Source organism: Dryobates pubescens, chromosome 6 (genome assembly GCF_014839835.1).
Source record: "Dryobates pubescens isolate bDryPub1 chromosome 6, bDryPub1.pri, whole genome shotgun sequence".
Classification (NCBI taxonomy): domain Eukaryota; kingdom Metazoa; phylum Chordata; class Aves; order Piciformes; family Picidae; genus Dryobates; species Dryobates pubescens.
In genome coordinates this window covers 28090028-28111475 of record NC_071617.1, presented here as the reverse complement: position 1 = coordinate 28111475, position 21448 = coordinate 28090028, and the positions used below count along the sequence as shown (strand labels likewise).

Here is a 21448-nt window from a genome sequence, read left to right as displayed (position 1 = left end):
CACTCCATTTCACCTCTCTCTCCCTTTATCTGCATATGACAATTATTGCAAAAAAAATATTTTAAGTGCCTGAGACACAGCAAAACCCAACACCACTAACTCAGACATTATAATTAAAAAGGGAGGCAAGTCATGTTTGCAGTTGAAGAAAACCAGGATGTAATTGATTTCTGCCCTGTCAGAAAAGGCTCTGAAGGCAAGCCCTTGCCAAAGCTGGTAAGCCCACAGTACTACTTCTGCAGTATACCAGCCAACTCTGGCTACCATAAAGGGGCTGTTTAGATACTTTTGAGTTTATATTGAATAAATTTAAGTTTTGGGCTATGACCCTTCTCACTAGGATCAGTATGTTTAACCCCTGCAGACCCAACACTGATCTTTACTGGCAAGGCTAAAGAGATGCCTTTAAGAATTCCAAGGGGCACTCAGACAACCACAACCTTTTCTTCAGCCTCTCTTCTGGTCCGCTCCTCCTCTTGCTGTCGGCGCTCTTCTTCCTGCCTGGCCCTGTCTTCTGCTTCTCGTTTGCGCATTTCTTCCAGTTGTTGCTGTCGTCTGCGTTCTTCATCCTGTAACTAACAGAGAAACACCTTTAATTTTTTCGTTACTTGTGGGCAAGATGGGTCAAAAAAACCCATAACCTGAGTATTTGCATCTAAAAATAACCCATTCAGTAGAAAATGTTGTACTACAGATAAATCAATACAATTTACAGCTATTAAATAGTATGCTTTGTTACACTGTTTTCCATATAAAGATTTACAAAAAAGGAGGAGGGGAAAAAAAAGGGATTTTTTTTTTTTTTTTAATGCACAGAACTACATACACAAAAGCATAAAACACATTAGGAAGGCTTTTTTGAACCCCAGCAGAAGACTGAGGTGACTCACATTCGAGACAGCTTCAACAACCATAGCCTCACAGGTACAGTAAAGTGAAATTAAATACTTGAAACCAACAGTTCACAGCTCCAGCAGCCAATTGGTTTTTCATTTTGGCTTAGTATTTAAGCACTGGGAAACCATGACTCATTAGTCAAAGGGTCAATCCATTTGAAGTAACAGACTCATTCTGCACGTCTGCAAATAGTCTCGGGAGATAAATAAAACCTCCCGCTACATCTGCAAAAGATGTGTTTTGGACAAAGCAGAGAATAAGGCATAGAAAATGTTGACTACAGAGATTAAACAGCTCATATGAACAACTGATGTTGTTACTGACAATACTATTTTGTGTATGCTTACGACACACACTGCACAGGTTAGAAAACTGAGCAACAATCCCAATTTTGCATGATTATCTAATGCTAACAGTATCCCTTGATGAACAGGAATATTCACTGGCATGATGATATTCAGTTAGAGAAGAGCTGGACTATATGCTGTGTTATTTCTTAATGTAGCATAGGTTTTAATGTGATCCTCCCCAAGATCTTTTACACTGATCCAAATCAGTACATCCCTGGATCTGGCTATAAACTGCTTACAATCTGCATCTTTCTCTACTCCTAGATTTATTTTTGCAATGACACTTCATTTACAGAGAAAAAAAAGCAATAATGATACAGTAAGAAATAATTAGTTTTAGTACACTTTGTGGGGACAACCTTCAGCCTCCCAATTAATTAACAGGAAATATGCTTTAAAGTTTTCTAATACATTTTCCAATCAATTCTATAAATGAACTTTTTCTTTTTTTAAAAAATTTTGGACTAAATTTTTAGCAATTATCTCCCCATACTGTTCATGTAGCATTTATGTTAGGATATCTACAGGTCATTTTGAAAAAAATTTGTCTTCTGTATGTTCAAGCAGCTTTACAGAGCAATAGCAGTGAAAATCTCTCTCATGTGAAATGTTAAAACTCACCATTTTTTACCATGAAAGCTAAAGAACAAAATTAAATTAATCTAGGCAGTAACTGGCAAACGTAGACTAGAGGATGCTACCTCTGAGTAAATTCCCCTTGTTTAGGACCAAAGTTTTTGCAATTTATAACTGGAAGAAACACAGAGATCAAGATCAGTATATATAGTAAAGCAGGGAATCAAGTATTTATCCCAGTCCCTGCTTGGATTAAGAAAGAGTTCTTCTTGGTTATTAAGAAGATACTAGTTCAGCAAAGGAGATAATACTGCTGTCAAAAGGAAAAACAGACAGTAATTCAAAAATGTTTATATAAGATAAATAATTACCTCTTAAAAACAAACAGTCAAAACTACACAGTGACAAAATATAGGAAAAAAAACCCTCTTCCGATTGCATTTAGAGAAAAACTGTGAACATGGCAGTTACTGATCCCAGGTCATGGCACAGATGCCTTTTTGTTTGTTAGCAAATACTCCTAATTCAAATGCACTTAAACAAGAAAATACGTCAAACTAAAGGGAAAGTAGGACCAAGAAAATATTTCAAACTAAAGGGGAAGCTCCTGCAACATTAGCCTAAAGAAAGGAGGGAAAACTGTGCAGGTTGCCCACCTGAGAACAGTTGTCAACACTGGGATACTTGTGAAGACAACTGTATCCAGCTCAGAAATTATTCTAAACACAGTACCTAGTAAAAAGGCCCATGTGATATGTAAGGCACAAGAGGAAATAGAGCAAGTATTAGGAGAATGACATTTCATTTTTTCATGCTTATTAATTATTTCTACTTTGGAATGTTCCCAGACCAAGACAGAGATTGGCAGGGTGATGAGACATGCTGGAGTGCTTGCAATTGCCTACAACAGGACCCAATTCAAACTTCACCCCAGCTTTTCAAGACACTAAAAAAAATTAACTTCATGTCCCATTTCTATTAAAAGGGCTATTGGATTCCCAGGCTGAGTATTTCAGTTTGGTACTTCTTCATTCCAGTTAGTTTTTCTCCAGTTTAGGAGTCGTGATTTCATGTGATTTACTGTACTTCCAGGGTGTCTCTAAAGCAGAACATTTATCATTTAACAGGTAGAACAACAGCTAGGGTGATATAGAAGAGCATTCTTCCAGCTGTAAGAGTGAAGCAGCTAAGTGCTAAGCACCGTGCTAAGCACTCTGCCTTGTCCCAGCTCTGCTACAAACTACCAACAGTCCAAACTACCAACAGTCCTCGTAGTGTCAACATACACTTGCAGCACTGTTCTTACCCAGGAAGGCAAAAAAGGCCACCTCACTCTAAACTAATGGCTGATCTGTAGCAGAAATGTTAACATATTCACGGAACTGGCAGGCATCCACAAGTCTCAGTTTCCAGACAAAAGTAAGATCCCCAAGCACTGCTTAGAATGCTTAAATGATGTTCCAGAACTTCAAATTTATACCTATTTATGACCCAGCTAATACTGGGTCAGTCAGATCTGTTAGCATTTCAGGGAACTTAGAAAACCCAAATACTAGCCAAGTGGACAATTCATGCAGCCTGATCTTTCATCAGCCTTGTAATTAGCAGAACAGCTATTACCAATGCTCACATTAGCTGTACATAAAAAGCACTGAGAAATCGAATGTCAGGGGTTTGGTGGTGTTTCTTTTTCTAGAAACAGAGTAGTAATTACTTGAGGTGGCACAGGATAGATGTGACTATGCCCAGGAAGTCATGTGAACAATATGAAAATGATGAAATTGCAAAAAAGATGTTTGCTGGGTATACCATTCAGCACCATCCATTTCAGAATTCACTCCCCCCCCCATTTTAAAAAAAGCTAAATTTATGAACATCATAAACCTTCAACAGATTCAGGCCATGGATCCATCTAACATGGTGTCCAGTCTTTGGTCTTAGCAAGAAGAGCTGCAAGTGAGCCTAGCCATTTCTTCCACTATTAACCAGCATTTGGCATGGTGCTAGAAATGTCAGCTGGTACAGCCTTGTGTAATCCTTTGAGCAGCTGTTTACAGGTATCATGCCTATGAATTTAAAGCTGATGATACTGCCTGCCTTCACAACGTCCTGTCACACAGAAAGATCCAGAAAGTTTACATCCCACTTGGCAAATTATTTTATCTACTCAGTTGCAGCTACAGGGACCAAAGCTCAAGCACACATGTATAGGAATAAGAAAAAAATATTGATAGATGTTAAGTGGGAGAGAAAATTGCAACACCTGTAGAACAACAGGATTTGATCATGTGCTGAAACACTATGCTATGTTGCTATGCTCCCAGGACAATTTCACTCAAATTGGAAAGGAACGGTGTTGCTATACCTCTTCTAAAACCTGCAGGGGTGGGGAAAGGAAGGGAAGATACCTTACCTCACTGCCTGTTTGTTCAGAGTTATTAGTAAGCTGTTATAAACTTGACTGCACCAAACCATCAAATATACAGTTTATACTAGACCACTGCTACAGCAAATAAATCAAGCCTGCAATCAGAACACGTCTAAAAGGAAGCAAACATAGGGAAAGGCATCACCACAGCTGGAAGTGTTCAGATAGATGCTTACAGTTGACTTACAGCTTACTGTATTGCAACCATTTTTGAGCACCTGAAGGTGCCAAATCATTATCCAATGCACACAGAGTGGTTATTAATACAAGAAATTGAAATCAGAAAAGTGATATTGAAGAGAAAGAAACAAACATACCAAATCTAGAACAGAGATTGCTGGCACAGCAGTCTGCTGCAGGTAGTAAGAAAGGGGAAAAAAAGAAAGATGCAGTGAAAATAAAGATAGGTTAGACTTGTGCTATATCAAAAGCATTTTATTTGTTAAGTTAGCTGCTCTAGAATAAGGAACTGAATTGACATAATTCTGAAATACAGAAAACAATCAAATAATCTGAAACTTTTATTTGCATTAGTTTGACTCATTCAAAAGCTCAATAATTCTCCAGAGATGTTACTGCATCTCTAGTAGAAGAGCTATTAACAGTGAAACATAACCAAAAAGCAAACATTACTTCAGTTCAAGACAACTGTTGTTTTTGAATTTCAAAATGTTCCAAAATGCTGGAAGAACTTTGTGCACAAATAATATTTCAAGCCAGCACTTGCAGAGAAGACTGATATAATGTTGCGCAGTACAACTGGCTTTCTATGAGCAACACATGGCTTTTTTCAGCCTTGCTACAAGCATAATTTGAAAGGCATTGTTTATTCAAATGGCAGTTTTACATGCATTTTTTTTAATGCCCATAGGTAACTACCTACGTGCTACAAATTACATGTTAGTGATGTTGGGCTTTAACGTAATCTATTTGCTGAAGATATATCTAGTTTTTCCTGTCTTCATTTTCCGAGTCTGGGGTAGCTGTTGTTGTACAGTATTACAGCAATAAAGTTAGCCACAAGAGAAAAGGAAAGCAATGCAGACTGCAGCAAATATGAGAAGAGTGATTTTAAGAAACCAAGCTGCCAAAACCATCCTGAAACTCAAATATTACTCAAGCCAATAGCTATTTCTGAATCTCAAAATAAGCATATCCAAACATTTATCAAGAATGAAAAATTGCTTATCACAGAATTAAGTCAACTTTTCAAGATAAACAAACAGAAGACACTCAGCATATTAGAGAAGTAGTTTCTAAGCCTGTCAAAGCACGCCTATTGGTATGTAACTTTGGTATCCGTGCTATTACTCAGAACAAAAATACAAATTTTGCTATAAAAATTATTTCTCAGTAACAATAGATTAAATAAATTCTGAGAGACAACAGCCACCAGCAGAGTGATAAAAACTTCATCATGCTATTCAGCTGTCTTATTACACATGAGTTTTTTCAGTGTTGAAGCTAAGATAAGCAAACTTGTCAGATACTGATTAAGCTGGACACCATGAAAAATCAAGGTATGTATGAGCTGCAGACAAGGTGTAGTAGCAACAACATCAAAACCCACACAGCTCAGCCTAATGCTTCTCCCTCAGTGCTGCTCAGGTCACCACTGAGGTGGTGGTAAAGATAGATAGCAGCTTTACTCAGAAGCAGATTAGCAAGGTGGAATCTCAGTTCACTGTTCCCTGTAAACAGCGTACTTACAGTGGCTGTATTCATACACAAGATCATAAATAAGAACTTTCAAAGAGATAAGTATACTGGGGGGGAAGGGAAGGAACATTATTTTGTTCCTGACTCTTCTAGAGACTTTTGTAACTTCAAATGTTTGTGCTTACCTTCCTGCAAGCAAACTCCTATCATATTTAACCTTCTAATCCTACTCCAGGTTCATGGCAAAACTCCTTTACCCAAAGGTAGTATCATTCTTCGCAACCAGAAGAGTAAATTCAACAAATTCTCTTTGGATTCTATACAGGTACCTATGATACTTCCATAAAAGGTCTCTTAAATGATGAAGCCACTAGTTAGTAGTTTTAAAATTCAAGGTATTAAAGGAAGCTTCATCCTCCTTTCTCTCTCAGAACATCAAAATACTTTGACAAAGCCAGAGAACCCACCAGGATATGTATTTACAATACTTTTTTCTAGGAAAGATTATCTATTTTTACCCTTGCTCTTCTTTCGGCTTCCAGTCGCTGCATGATAAGCATAGTATCCACATCATCATCCTCCTCTTCATCATCATCTTCATCCTTTTGCTTTGATTCTTGAAGTCGCTTTTGGAACTGCCACTCAAGCATGAGTTTACGGAGGCGGTCATTTTCTTCTGCTGTACGATCAAGCTTGTTCTGGAGTTCCTGAATCTCTTTACTCAGCATGTCCACAATGTGCATCTGCTGCTGCTTCTCCAGTTTCTCCTTAGCATCCCGTTTCCAGGGGTCTGGAGACAAGCTGTCACTAGAGGATAGTTCTTCCTTGCTGATAGTAATGTACTGTAGATCTCTCCTCTCAATAGTCCGAGGCTGCTGTTGGGGCTGCAACTCTCGAATGACTGTTTCTTGAGACCTCTGCAAAGTTGAAGGCTTTTCTGATTTCACTGGCTGAAGAGAAGCAGGGGGAAGCACAGGCTGAGCAGGAATCAACGGCTGAGAACGCATTTGGCCCAGTTTTCTCTCCTGCTCACGACGTTTCCTTTCTCTTTCTTCTTCCAAACGTGCCTTCTCCTTTTCATACCATCGCTGATGCTCTTCTCTTTTTTTACGCTCAGCAGCAGCCACCTGGGAAGATGTTTGTGCTCCTGCCTGACTTGGAGGAGGAGGGGGAGGCAGAGGCAAATCCATTTGTGGTTCATCGAATTCAGCTGCATAATGCACTGGAGGAGGTGGTGGTGGAGGGGGAAGATCTGTTCTGATGGGCTGAGAAATGGCTACTGGAGTTGGCTGGCTAGTAGCTGGAGTTTTCCAACGGCCTGGTCCACTTTTACTTAAACAAGAACCAGGTGAGACTGGTTTGGATGAATGGTTCAGGTGTTCTTGGCTGGATGTGCTAGAATCCACAGATGAATTCATCCACTGGTCGCTGTCTGACTTCCGATCAATGTACTCTACATCCTTCCGTATAACAACTTCCAAACGACTCCTCTCTGGCTGGAAAACTTTATCTCGGAGCTCTTCCTGGGAACGAGCCACGCGCTGGAAAAAATTAAACACAGCATGTATTTCATAGCCCATCTATATTAAAACATATTTCAAAATGGCTCACAAACCACATTCTTATTTCTGAAGGTAATTACTTTTAGTGAATTTCTGCATTTACATGCCCATCAGTTTCCCCAAAACAGCAACAGAATATTCTTCTTGATCCTTTCAACTCATTCAAGTCACAGAAGACTTTGCAACCTCTGGAATGTCTGGAAATCTGGACTGAAAGGAAAGATGAATGCAAAAAGGAGCTTAAACTGAAAACATCCCCAGCTTGCATAATTACTCAGGACTATCCCTGACACCTCCTCCCCAACATGTGAGCACAAGAGTTCTGGCAGCTTGGGACAGCAGCTCATGCATACTAGCTCTGCTATTCAGCCTTTATCTAGCTTGACTGAACATTTTAGCTCTCATTACACCACCATTCATGGGTAGGGAATCTGGGCAGTCAGGCCTAGTTCCACCTGCTCTCGGGCATGGGTGTATTGCTGTGCTTTTGTTGCCTTTTTAGAGCCTTGAACACCAAATATTTTTTTATACTAGCTCAGGGTCTCACTGTATTGCATAGCCTCCTGAAAAGAAATACTGGACTATATATCAGGCTTAGCAAATCTTTTAATGATTTTCTTGAGGTAAATATTCATACTTCAAATGTAAGGAACTTCTAAACACTGAACTCATCATGTACCAATTATCAACAACTGAGAGCAAACTCACAAAGCAAAGTCCTTTTCTTTTTGCTCCATCAATGACCTTAACCATGACCTCTGAAGAATGCCTTCTTTGAGATGAACAAGTGTATTTTTTATGCTCTATTAGTCCAGCAGAGCTGAACACACAGCTATTTGTGTTAGATTTGCTGTAAAGATGCACCTAGCCAAAAATTTGCTAATGCCTTAAAACAGAAGAACAGAAAACAGGCATTTTGCAGCAGTACGTAGCTCATGACAGCTGTTTTGCAAGCCCAGCTCTCACTGTAAAGATTAAAAGGATTTAAAGGGTTTTTTCACAAGTTTTCTTTCCTCCAGTTTTCAACCTAAAAGAACTATTTTGAGGAAGGGAGAAATTGTGTATGCTTTCAGTGCTTGTAAGGAACTAAGGCTTCTAGATGTTCTCTTGATGAAAATGCTTTTCTGCATTGCATTCAGCCTTAAGACAGTAGTTCAAATCAGCATTTGTCAACAACTTCAACAGATGGGGTTTGCCTCATCAGTTTTAACTGCCTCATCAAAGCTACTCACTTAAGCTTGTCTTAAGCAGGGAAGAGATGCATTCATTCCATTAAGAAAAGTGGGTAGGAACCAATCTCTGCAGATGCTAGCCTTGCCCTGTCCCACCATCGACAGAGTGCCTAAACCTTAACTATGCAGCTAAGATTATGTGAGATGAAGTCATGAAATGTGAAGGAATATGGGAAAATCACCAAAATATTTACATAGCTATTTGCTACATCCTATTTGAGTACAACACCTGGTTTCTTAAGAGCTGAAATTAGGATTTGATAACTGTAATACTGTAAAAAAAATTTTAAAAATCCTAACAAACCAAAACTGAAACAAACAAAAAAAGCCAGAAAAACTATCCACAACAAAAAACCCCAACCAAAAACATCCCACCCCCACAACCAAAAACAACCCCAAGGCATTAAGCTTTTATTCAATTCGCTTTTACTGACTTTGCTTGCTGCTAGATGTGAGAGTAATCAATAATCAATCCTTAATTCTATGACACTATCTCAAGACAATTTACATCACACTCCTTTTCCTGGTGTAAGGCTCTGCTTTTATCACAGATTAACAAATAGGCAGGGGGGAAGTTTCTCTCTCTGTACTTTTTTAAGTCATTGGTTGATTAGAGAAAAAGATGAAAAGATGATCCCATGACTAGATTTAGTCACTGGATTTTAGAGAAAACCACAAAACATTTGACAAGACAAATGCTGCTACCATCTACATCACATTGTCTCCAATGGGATTAAAACATTCTAGGTAACAGTTCTGCACAACATGCTAACACAAATTCTGTGGAGGGGAAAACATCCAAAACCAACCAAACAAAAACCCCAAACACAAATCACACAACGCTCCCCCTCCATAACAAACCAGACAAAGAGCAAACAAAAAAAGGCATGGTTTCTCAATTCATGCCAATCTTGGCAGAAGTATGGTGGTTCTCCCCTCCATGGTACAGTTTATTTTAAGCACCTCTGAGATTATAGAGAGCTGACTGTTCTGCAAAAATATCTCCAGTCATCTGAGAGTGGAAAGCAAGCAGTTATTTCGCCTTTTTTTCTTATATTGAAATAAACAAATTACTTCTCACCTGCATTGTACTATTGATCGAATGATTACTTTCTGCCTGGACCTGTGGTTTTTCTTCGTAATTTGGCCACTGACTCTGAGTTGGACCCATTCGATCCTGGGACTTTGAAGCTGGGAATGTGAAATATTCTCTAGTATAGGTCTGTGTTGGGATGGGGTAAGCTTCAGGTCGTGGGGGCAGAGTTTGTTCCTGAAAAAGGCAGAAAGAACAAAGGCAGAATTTTCTAAGCACACAAATCTGTACAGAGTATTTTTCTAAACATGCATTTTCAAAATGTTTTCTTTTGGCTCATAAGAGCATTATTTTTCTGGAGCAGAAGACTGTCTAGTATCAAATATAATTGTGGTTATGACTCATGTTTTTATGGTTTGAAAACAAGTATGTAGTATTGCACAAACCTAAGATGACACAAGGACAACTTCATCAACAAAATCTAGTAAAATCATACAAAGATGTCTCAATCTTTCATTAGCTGTAAAAAGCAAAACCCCCACCCAGTCACTAGAACCAGAATTATGTTCTAATAGTTAAGACACTGGTTTGACTCAAGCACACTGATGCTAGGTAAAGTTTAATAGCCAGCAATTTGCTTGCCATTTCTGACCTCTGTACAAAGATTTCCAGTAGAGACTGAGGTTATTTTGGTGGTAGTTCCAGATGCATAAGCATTCTTTCCCCCAGGGCTTGGAGGCTGATCTGTTGGAAAGTTAAAGGAAGTATTTATATGACTGTTAATAATAACTGACACAAGTTAATAATAGCATTCACAAAATAAATCTGATTTTTCCTCTGAATAGTTCTAACAAGAGACTTGCTCCACATGTTACTACTATGTTGTTATTTTAAACTCAATCTGTTTCGTAAAGCAATTTGGTATTCAACAGCATCTAAAACTACTAGAGGGGGCATTTACCTCCAAAAGAAGGATAATCTTACTTACTTGCTACATTGGGACTGGAGCGATGATCGGCTCTGTTCTTCATTAATCTGTCATCCCCTGGCAGCTTCTTTGGTTCACTGTACTCTGTCCAAGGCAGCTGAGGACTCTCAGGTGACCCATTTTGAGTGGAGTTATTATACAGCTCAAAGCCTTCACTCTTTGGTCGGGGTTTACCTGAGCCACGGCGGTCAGAAACTGTAATAGTTGGATATGTATTTTCCCCCTTTCACTTATGTTAACTACTGTCTAGCATATCCTTTGTCGAACCAGAGCTACCTTGCGTTTATAATTCAAAATGAGTTCCCAGAAAAGCAAATGCTGAATTTTAAAGATCTTTACTTCTTCAGATACACAGTCTTCCTCTTGAACTAATTATACAGGATGCCTTCGATTTGTATGCTTTAAAAGAGCTTTTGAAAAGGTACTGCAATATCTGGAAAAGCCAAATGTGCTTTACTGAAAAGTCTCTTGTTGACTATCAGACATATGGCATCTGGGATGGTGCTGTAAACTGTGATTATAACGATTTACTCTTTTAACCCCTTGTTTTCTACACTGTGCTACTACCCTATATGTAGAAAAGGTCTTTCCTTACAAAATTATTTCCTTTACATTGTTTTACAGAAGATTTAAACATGTCTTTTGTTAGTTTGCTGAAGTAAGATGATAAAATATACATTGGAAAAAAATCCAATAAATTCTTATGAGGAGACATGGAAACTTAAAATACATTTTTAGTGATTAGACTAGCATGTTTTCAAACAGTATTTAAACACAGATGAACTTTTTATAAGAAAGGAAATACTTCCTTTCTGTGCAAATGTGTTTCTTTTTTGATTTAGAATTTGGTAGTATTTGGCAAGCTACTGCAAATTATTATAATTTCTGTGTTCTAAGATATCTAGAGCTGTTATTGACATAATTAATAACAGCATTTTTACCTCTTTGCATCATCGGGGATGGCTGGTTAAGTAGAGTTGCCAGACCATGGTAAATTGCTCCTTGTTTTGCTACTTCCAGTGTTACTACAGAGCCTGTCCTAGTCATAAGTTCTGCTGCCCTGCAACAGAAGCCAAAGCAAATGAAACGAAACAAAATTATGCCGTGATTTGTTTAGTTTTCCTTATAATCAGTTTGTAGGTCATGATTTCTTACAATTTTTTGTCGAAGAAAATATTATTAGAACAACTTTTTCTGGTTAATAATTGAAATCTCTTAAAAAAAAAAAGAAAGATGCTGACTAGAAGATACACTTACCAAATTAACAACATCTACAAGGCATATGCTCTTAAAGGTCAGAGTCCCAAATATTTAAAATTCAAGGTAAATAATGTTTGCTCAAAACTAAAGCCCAAATGTGTAATACAGTCTCATCTATAAAGATAACCCCTATCACATACAGAAAACATTACACCAAGCTGAACTAGGGTTACTCATGGGCAGTTATAAAAAGCAAAGACAAAGCCCAACACATAACCCCCCCCCAAAATTCAGGCCTTTTCCATAAATTAATAATCTAGCATTTTATTCATGTAAAAACACCCAAGGAAAGTATTCCATACCTCTCCTGGGATAGGCCCACCAAACTTCTGCCATCCACACTGAGCAACTGATCCCCTGCAGCTAGACGACCGTCCTAAACACGTATTCAAGAAAGAAGAAAACGCATACATCAAAGCTAACGTGGTCTAAATTAAAACAATTATTAACACATACTAGTAAACAATGGATTTAAAAGCATTTCCAAAGCATCTTTCTATCTTTGAATTTCTGATTTTTGAGAGTATTACTAACCACATCTGCAGCACCTCCTTTCACAACAGACTTGACATATATTCCAAGTTTGTCTTGCCCAGCACCCTACAGAGAAAGAGACATTAATTTATTACATTTGATCTCTTGAGCATTCCACAAGTGTAAATCAGAATTGTATACGCTAGTTCTCATTACTTGTATATATTCCCAAACTGGGGGGAAAAACAAAACAAAACAACACCACATTTACAGAAGAGAGTTACATTCACTTAAAGTCTAAAGAAAATTTTAGTATTAGACCTATTGAACCTCCAAGCATTGTTAGAAGCAAAGAGTATCTGGTCTTAACACAAGCTTGAATAAGGAAGAAAATACCATAACTATTTAGAAGTTTTTTCTAATCCCTTTCTAATAAAGACCACTTATTTGCATGTTTACATGCAAGTCATTATTTTTTACACCTTTGTGTGTGTTGTTCAAAAAGACTGCAGTGTTTACCTTGCTAATACCCAAATGAAACAAGGTAAATTGCACACTACAAGTAAGAATAGAAACGCTTTTTATACTTGTTAGGACTGTAAGGAAGCTAATGTGAAGGAACAAACAAGTGCCTCTAGTTTTACAATAAACAAGTAAACTAGGTATTATAATCAATGTGCTTTTTAAGACTCAGAGACAGTATTTACATCTACTGCAAAACCATGCAATTTTGCTCATAAAACACCTGCCTCCAAGTATTCCACTACATTTGAAAGGACTTAACAGTGAACTCATTGCGAGACAACCAGCAGATTCAAGACCAGAGAACATAAGCATCTATTCAAGCCATGCTGTTGTATCATCCACATGCTCCAGTTTACAAGACACCACACAAATCAGTCTAAATGTTAGTATCAGGAACCTCTAAATTGTTACCTATAATGCAAGACAATCACTTGTGATTTCATTATCTACTACAGCAAACAGTGCCATTTTACTCCATGAGTCACTTGGAAGAAGGGTGCTAAGTAGTAAGTTGCCAACAGAACACAATGTTTAACGTAATTTTCTAAAGTAACCCTCAGGCTGCTTTCATATTGAATAGAAAACTTCCTCTTGCCTTTTTCCCCCCAGGTTTTCTAACTCTTTTCTTTTAGCAGCAAAATCATTCATTGATCCCACTGTTATAATAAGGTAAAATAATAAAAAAATCGAAAAATCAAACTGAAGAGTATTCAGAAGCTAATACTATACCCAGTTTTCTAAGTGTGAAAGAGCTATTTTTATTAATTAAATCGTGACTTAATCCCAAATGTTTACTCAAAAGGTACAGGAAAGGAATTTGAGTCCCATAATTCCAGATTAACATTCCAGATGTCCACATTTTTCAATAATTGCTTTAGACATATTTAGAGAAAAGGAAAAAAAAACTGCAACAAACCAATCTGAAATAAGGACACTTTTTTTGCCTGGAAAGAATGAAGGCAATTAAAGAAAATTTATTTCCTTTCTTGTATTTTAAAGGTCTCTAAATAAACATCAAGGTAATTGCAAAAGTCATGAGAAAAAGAAGTCAGGAGATATCTAGATAAGTATAATGAAAAATGAAATCATGCGTTATTTTTTTTTTCCCCCCAAGTAACAAAGAAGCACATAGGGAAGGATGATCTGGTTGACAGAACACCTGTACTTCCAAGACAGATCTGACAAGGCCAAGAGCTCTTCAAGACTTTAAGGTGATACAGTAAGAAGGAACTTGTCCTTGTATATTAATAACTGGCTCAACAATACATAGGAAGTTGTTAGTTTTCACAGGGAATGGAAGCTTTCAGAGAAGCCTTAAATGAATGTTTTGCTTACTACGTGCTCCAGAAAAAGGGTAAGCACTAATGTCTCTGAATTTACCATATAGAAAATTTATCAAGTATGTCAAATCCAACAGTTAGAGAAGAGCCACATAATGCTGAATATTGGAGAAATAATAGAAGGAAGATCTCTTTCCCTGATCCAGATGTGAAAAAAGGGACCAGTCCCCAACAGGGCACTGTCAGGAAAACCATTTACTATCTCCCCTTGTGCAGAAATGAAAATTAAGATGATTTGGTTTATATGCCTCCAACCACTAAATGTACCTGGAGGCAAGTTCCTTTAGTGCAAAATAGTTAGCAGCAACTCACGCACCCACACTTGGAAGTTATAACCTCACACAACGTGTAGCTTTATGTAATTGCAGGGACCAAGCAGCAGCTTCTCTTAGAAGCCAGAGTGGTCAACACTATGCAGAAACCTCTGAAGCCACCTGAGACTGGCACTGCTTTTATTCAGTCCTGATATCAAAGGATGACAGCAAGAATCTCATCCCCTTGGGTGCAGGGATTCAGACAAAGGTCTGCCTTATGCAGTCAAAGATTAGGCAAAAACACTAAGCCTTTGCAAGAGTACTGCTGCTTAAAACAGCGCACAAGTTAATCAAGGAGTTTGGGGGATTATTACTTTGGTACTCGAATTATATTAGACACTATATCCATAGACATCACCTTTTTGATTACCATTGTTAGTACACATCAAATGAAATTGAAACCTGCTGTTTAAGCCCATGTACATTGGTGTACAGATAGTGGTAAGAAACATTTACGGTTGTACAAATACTCATATAATAGTTTCTAAAACTGGATTTAACTCCTCAAGAAAGATCATTTTAGTCACTATTTTCAGAGGCATTTTCACATATCTGTTCAAGTATCTGGAAGTCAACAGAACTAATGGAAAAGAATAAATAAAACTGAAACCACCACAGTTGTTAAGAATCAAAAAGGTTCACATTTAGAAAATGGTTTATAATTCTGACTACTCCCTTACAAAGTGACACCAGCAGAACCGTGAGGATAACAAGGATCATCAGAAACCTAGAATAGCTTTCCGGAGGGAACCAACTCAATAGACATGGGCTCCTCATCTTAGCAACAATGAAGGTTTATGGGATTATAAATGTAACAGATCAGATTATTTATCATCTATCTAATCAGCCAACAAAGTAATCTTTCTTACTCATACTATCACAGCTAGCATATTTATAAAAAGTAAAACAAACCCAAACCAGAACACAACAACAACAAAAATCACCAAAAGATTCTCCATGCATTTCATAATTAACTTGGGGAACTGCCAGGAACGAAACTACTGTAGATGCTAAAGCATAAATACACACCCAAAAGAGCACAGATTTATGCTATGGCACTTCAAGTACTTTCACAGAAGAACCATTAAAAAACAAACAAACAAACAAAAACCCAACCAACATACCCACCCACCCCCAGATTATAACACTGAAAGAAATTCTGGAATTACAGAAAGCTATAAACCAGTAGGAATCCTCTTATGCTTGTTATGTTCCTTAACTAAATATCCCACAAATGGGGGAAATCAGATCAGACGGATTTTTTCTTCATTTCTATACTCTTACAGTAATTCTTCATTACAGTTTGAAGGAGCTGACATTTTACTCTTTGATCCTTCTTTTTTAAAGTTTTAATGATGTCTGCACAATTAGTCAGTCCCATCCCTGTTCTTTTAAGAGATGTTATAAGCAGATGTGTTAGCTCCAAGTCATCTCACTTAATATAAAACTGAGGAATTTTGAAAAAACAGACTAAATCTCCATTCAGGTTACATAGGAGAAAATCTTTATCAGATACAACAACTACTCAGATATTATTAAGACAGATGAGTATCTTCTCTGCCTAATTCACATGCCATTTATTATGTTTCTAATAACATGCCTGTTCTTTTATGTTTGAGAGGACTTCTCACTAACCAACATCGAAGTTATCATCTTCCTTCAATGTTTACCTAAATCTTTATAGTTACTTGAATCCCAATTCTTAATTTCTATTGAAACAGACTTAATTTTTCTTCAGGTTCACCTTCCAAGAAACTTCATTAGAAGAAAACACATAGTTATTAAGGGGGCTGATAGGTAGCTAGCCACACATACTAAAACCCACAGTGAGCAAAATTCTCAACCAAACCACATGGATTATTTTTTTCCAGTCATTTACTGACATTACAGTAACACAGGTGTCTTTGTGAACTGCTTATTAAGTTGCCTTCCTTTGGAAGAAAAGCAAAAAGTCAACACAACTAAAATTATTCCCCCACAAACAAAATGGCACAATGCCATATGGCTATCGGCAATGATAACACAGTAAATACACTTTTAAGTTCACTTTATTTTCCCTAATCTTGAATACCAAAAGCATCTGTATCTGTAAAGATGTTAGTCTGAACAGAAGAACACAACTGTAGAGAGGTTAGATGACTGTGAATAAAAAGATGATTTATTCCTTCCCTCCAACAGGCTGGAACCTACAGCACATTTTCTTTAATCTATACAGTCAAATGAACTCCCCATTGCTATAAATCTACCTGTTTTCTTCCACACTTAAGAACTTTTTCTTGGATAATGTAATCTAACAAGATTTTGAGACATCCTAACAAGAAGAAAATAATTCTCCATCACAAACTGGGCCATCTATCAAACAACTCATCAGTGTACAGTAGCCCATACATGTTTTCACAATTAATATTATTTTGCAACCCCTCCTTGCTCTTAACAGGATTGCACTCAGAATCACAGAATTGTTGAGGCTGGAAAAGACCTCTGAGATCATCAAGCCCAGCCTATGACATAATACCACAACATCAGCCAAACCATGCCACCAAGTGGCACATCAATCTTTTCTCAAAGACCTCCAGTGATGGCAAGTCCACCACCCCCCTGGACAGTCCATTCCAGTGCCCAATCACCCTTTCTCAAAATACTGTATTTGCTTAAAAAAAAATACTTCGAGGACCATAGAAAAAGAAGAGCTAGAATATTAAAAATGGCAGCTTCTTTTATGGAATACTATGGAAAATAAATGACTACTCTTCCATCCAAAGAATGTAAAACTGAGTATGTACAAGACTACAGTAGTAATGAATTGATAAAAATGACAGAATTAAAGAAAGTGTTTAAAGGGAACAGATCATATTGCTAGTGTTGCGAAGTCACAAGGTGAGTTTTGTAACACTTCATTGTCAGGAACAAACATAGGAAACTTTGGCTCACAGACATCAGCTATAAAACAAGAACAGGCTGTACAGTGCAACAGTATATAAAGTAGCAGTTAGAACAACAGGAACATCAATCAGATTTAGTCCTCCTGATGGCAGCACCACAACTAGCCTGCAAGCAGGTGACTCAAATCACCATGAAAAGCACTGAAAGCAAGCAGAAAGAAATCCTGCCTGCTCCTAGTTCCCATTTGGTATTTGTTAGCCATAATGGCATGGTGGAAAGAGCTGTCAGCTCCTTCTCTTGAGTGTCAACATGCAGCTGGGTTTCCAGGCAAGCCACCCACGCTGTGCTATGCCATGGAGGGGCCTGCCATCAGTGGCGTGATGGCCTGGAGGTGCTGAGACACTGTGCAGCCTCACCAGTACCCAAATCTAAAGGTAGCAGAGTAGGAATGAAGGTCTGTCGACAAGGAGGTAACAGTTAAGCTACTCCTACTCTAAAACATCATGCCCTACAACTAGGTTCAGTCAAACAGAAACTGTACTTTCTGCAAGGTTAGTAATATTCTTGTGCTTTTAACAGATCTGTAGGATGACCTAGTTATTTCAATAACTATAATTAGAATTAAAACTATGAAGACTATTACAAAACAACTTTTCCAGTAGTTAGGAATGACAACAAAATTGCAGTAATTAAGAAAGAAGAGCTATGCATCTGCACAACATATCTGCAGGCACAGCACCTAACCAAACCGGTAATGCTCCAGACAAGACCTTAACAGTAACGTCTTGTTATTACTTGTTCTAAAATCATTATTTGCTCATACCTGTTTGGCTTTACATACTTTGTTTACCACTCCAATAAAACTGGAGTGATGAACAGCTTCCAATACAGACAGGCAGAATCAAGTTTGACTTCAAGGAAAAAACCATACACTTCAATACAAGTTGGTTTTGTTGTTGGTTTGGTGTTTTTGTTTGTTTTAATGTTACATGTGTTAAAACCTGCTTTTATTTACATCTCAATGCAGGGGAGTCTTCCTAATGGCCTTGACTTGAAGACTCCTCTCTTAAAACACAAGACTACTGAAATGGTTTTCCTTTTCAGAGCAACAGTCCAATTAAGAGGCTTCAGACATCAAAACACTTCAATGTTTTCATGTAAACCACTAGAGTTTAAAATAAGTATTTTATTACTTTCTTGAATTTTGCATAATCATGCAAAAATTGTAAAAATTGTTTCATATTAATTATATAGATAGCACATATATATATGTATGTATCCATCTTATTGGAATATTGTAACATTTCAAGGATGACACTGTTTCCCCAAGTCAGGGTATTTTGTTAAGCTTCTTTTGTATTTTACAGAAACCAAACAGTTTGAAAAGCAAATGAATCCTTGCAATTAAAATGTCTTTAAACAAGAGGACAGAAATGTAGCTGTCAAACCTGATACGAGTTATCAGGCCTGAAATCTTTTATTTATGTCCAGAGTAGATTTTACTGATTTCTATCAAGGCTAATACTCCAATTCCAAGCTTTTAGCTTTATACAGAAAATCTCTTAAGTTTTTATAAACATCCTTAAAGGCATGTTTATGCAACAGAATCAAGTCTCAGTCTGAACTCTCTGGCAAGTAATTAGTCTAGAAGCGTTTAAATAATCCAAGCTTGTAAGCATTTTAAAGAATACTTATTTAGTAAACTATGCAGCCAGTTTACAAGTGTTCTGTCTAGGAGTCAAAAGCAAAGGGTTTTGGTCACCCAAATATTCACATTCCCTAAAGCAGGAAGCATTTTGTAGGTTATATCTGGATGAGTACGTATTTATCCACTATATGCACCTACCTAACATACTGCATCTATGGATCATTAAATTACTTGCTGTCAGCCCACAGTAATGAGAAAGACCAACTTTGTAGTTACTGTTCCTGCCTTCAGTGAGGGCAAACTTCTCTGGACTTGAAGATCAAATAAAAGCACTTTTTCAGAGGAAGTGAATGCCTCAACTTCCTCAAGATGAATGTAGAGAAACTGGAAATTTGTCATTGTTAAGACAAAATAATTCATAGCATGCACTACATAATTCCCAAGTAAGTGAGGCAAACCAGCCTATCATATGCAAAACTGGTCTGTTAGTTGTGGCTACAGCTGCTATGAGTCATATCGTACCCTGGCTTAAAAAGAACCTTAAAAATCAACCCATGCTCCACAAACAAACTTCTGCTTTCCCCTCTCAAACTCTTCTTCATGGTGAGGGGCTGAGGGTGGACATCAAATATTTTTGGGGCTGGACAAACTACAGTCACAAAGCAGCAAAGTATTTCCAATTAAAGTAAACAGGCAGTGGAGATTTAAACTTTGGTGACAACCAACATTCTTCAGAGGCAAAGAAACATCAAACATTTAACATATATGAGTAATTCCATAGTAGCTATAGGTTGTACTGGGTCAGAAGATAGGTGAAAAATTAAGTGTATTACTGTTCAGGAAAAAAAAAAAGAAAAAAAAAAAGAAAAAAAAAAAGAAAAAAAAAAAGAAAAGCTAGATTGCAAGCAGCGCAGTATCACAGAACTCAAAGCAAGTACAAATGCCTTTATCTTCCTAAAGCATGCTTCTCCCAGAAGATAAAAGACCAAAGAATCCAGAATGTTCTGAAATGGACTTCCTGAAATGGCATTAACAAAGAGTACTGTAGTCTCATGCATATGTAGGTTTATTTTCTTAAAATAAATATATATATATATACACACAAAAAATTCCAAACGAACAGAAACCCTACCCAAAATTATGGTATTCAGAAACCTTAATAAGGCAACTAGATAAATATGAAAAGCAGGCACACTAATACAAACAGCTGTAGTGTCTTCTGTGCTTGACAGAAGTGTACAAATTCGTAACAATGTGATTTCTTTCACACACTGGCAACTGAGTGCTTCTGAAAGATGAAAAACCAAATGAACCAGCTAAAGCAATTGGCCTAAAGCCTCATTGTGACACTGGAATCAAGTAACACAACTTCTTCGCATGAAACAGGGAAAGTGGCAAGTAAAGGGAAAAATGCTTCATATAGGACATTTCTGAAAGACTAAGTTTATTCATAGTCTTTCTTTGCCTTTATGAAAAGGAAGCCTCTTTTGTTATTATAAATGCTGCAACCAACAAGATTTGTATGATATTCTACAAGTGCACATAGACACGACACTATGGGATATGGTTTAATGGTCATGGTTGTGTTGGGTTGACAGCTGGACTTTATGATCTTAGAGGTCTTTTCCAGCCAAAACAATTCTGTGGTTCTGTAATACAGAAAAGGCCCTCACTTTTTAATATTTTTTTTTTTTTAATATAAACACATGAACCTGTTTGAGTCTGTTTTTCTCTTGTTTCAAAGGAAAAAAGGAATCTTCTCTTGAGCTCAAGGAAAATATATCACTTGAGCCCTATTTCACCAAACATGGGTTAACTTTTTAGCATATATTTGCTATAAATCCTCTATGGTCAGTGATGTATTAAGGGCCATCCAGTCATGTACCAACCTACAAGCTGTATTGCAGATTTTGTGATGCTTTTCCCTGTTAAGGCAACTCTGAACCAACACCTCAGCTTAATTAGGTCAGTGGATAAGACTTTACAGACAAAACATACTGGGCAATCTGTTTTGGAAAACAGATCTGCATCTCAGCACTTTTTTTGAGAAATGGATCTTGGCTCTGTAGCTAAGGGGAAATTACAACCAAAACACTGCCACAGCACAGTCTTCCACATAAGACCGCCCTGCAGTTTCAGATGGATACAACTGCATGCAGTATCAGTGTATATATTTCCACACACTATTAAGCACCTATGTTTCCACCCCAGTTCAGAATATTATTTATACAGGTAAAAAGACAACACAGAATTGGTTGAATATTATTTATACAGGTAAA

General features: G+C 37.3%; 1 protein-coding gene across 25 annotated transcripts in view; it reads right to left on the bottom strand.

Annotated features, from left to right (window-relative positions):
- The window catches only part of AFDN (afadin, adherens junction formation factor), a 115447-nt gene that overhangs the window by 8572 nt on the left and 85427 nt on the right, over positions 1 to 21448 (bottom strand). For 10 of the 25 annotated variants that reach the window (XR_008462321.1, XM_054162788.1, XM_054162798.1 and 7 more), the window contains 9 exons: positions 12520 to 12585; positions 12288 to 12361; positions 11667 to 11785; positions 10726 to 10920; positions 10390 to 10481; positions 9786 to 9974; positions 6429 to 7451; positions 4569 to 4604; positions 441 to 575 (listed from right to left, as the gene is read on the bottom strand). Coding sequence is in view for 24 of the 25 variants with exons in the window: in XM_054162788.1 (XP_054018763.1) it covers positions 441 to 575; positions 4569 to 4604; positions 6429 to 7451; positions 9786 to 9974; positions 10390 to 10481; positions 10726 to 10920; positions 11667 to 11785; positions 12288 to 12361; positions 12520 to 12585 (1929 nt within the window). In the remaining variant the exon portion in view is untranslated. The remainder of the gene's footprint in view (positions 1 to 440; positions 576 to 4568; positions 4605 to 6428; positions 7452 to 9785; positions 9975 to 10389; positions 10482 to 10725; positions 10921 to 11666; positions 11786 to 12287; positions 12362 to 12519; positions 12586 to 21448) is intronic. The other 15 variants (XM_054162790.1, XM_054162799.1, XM_054162801.1 and 12 more) reach the window with 5 other exon arrangements.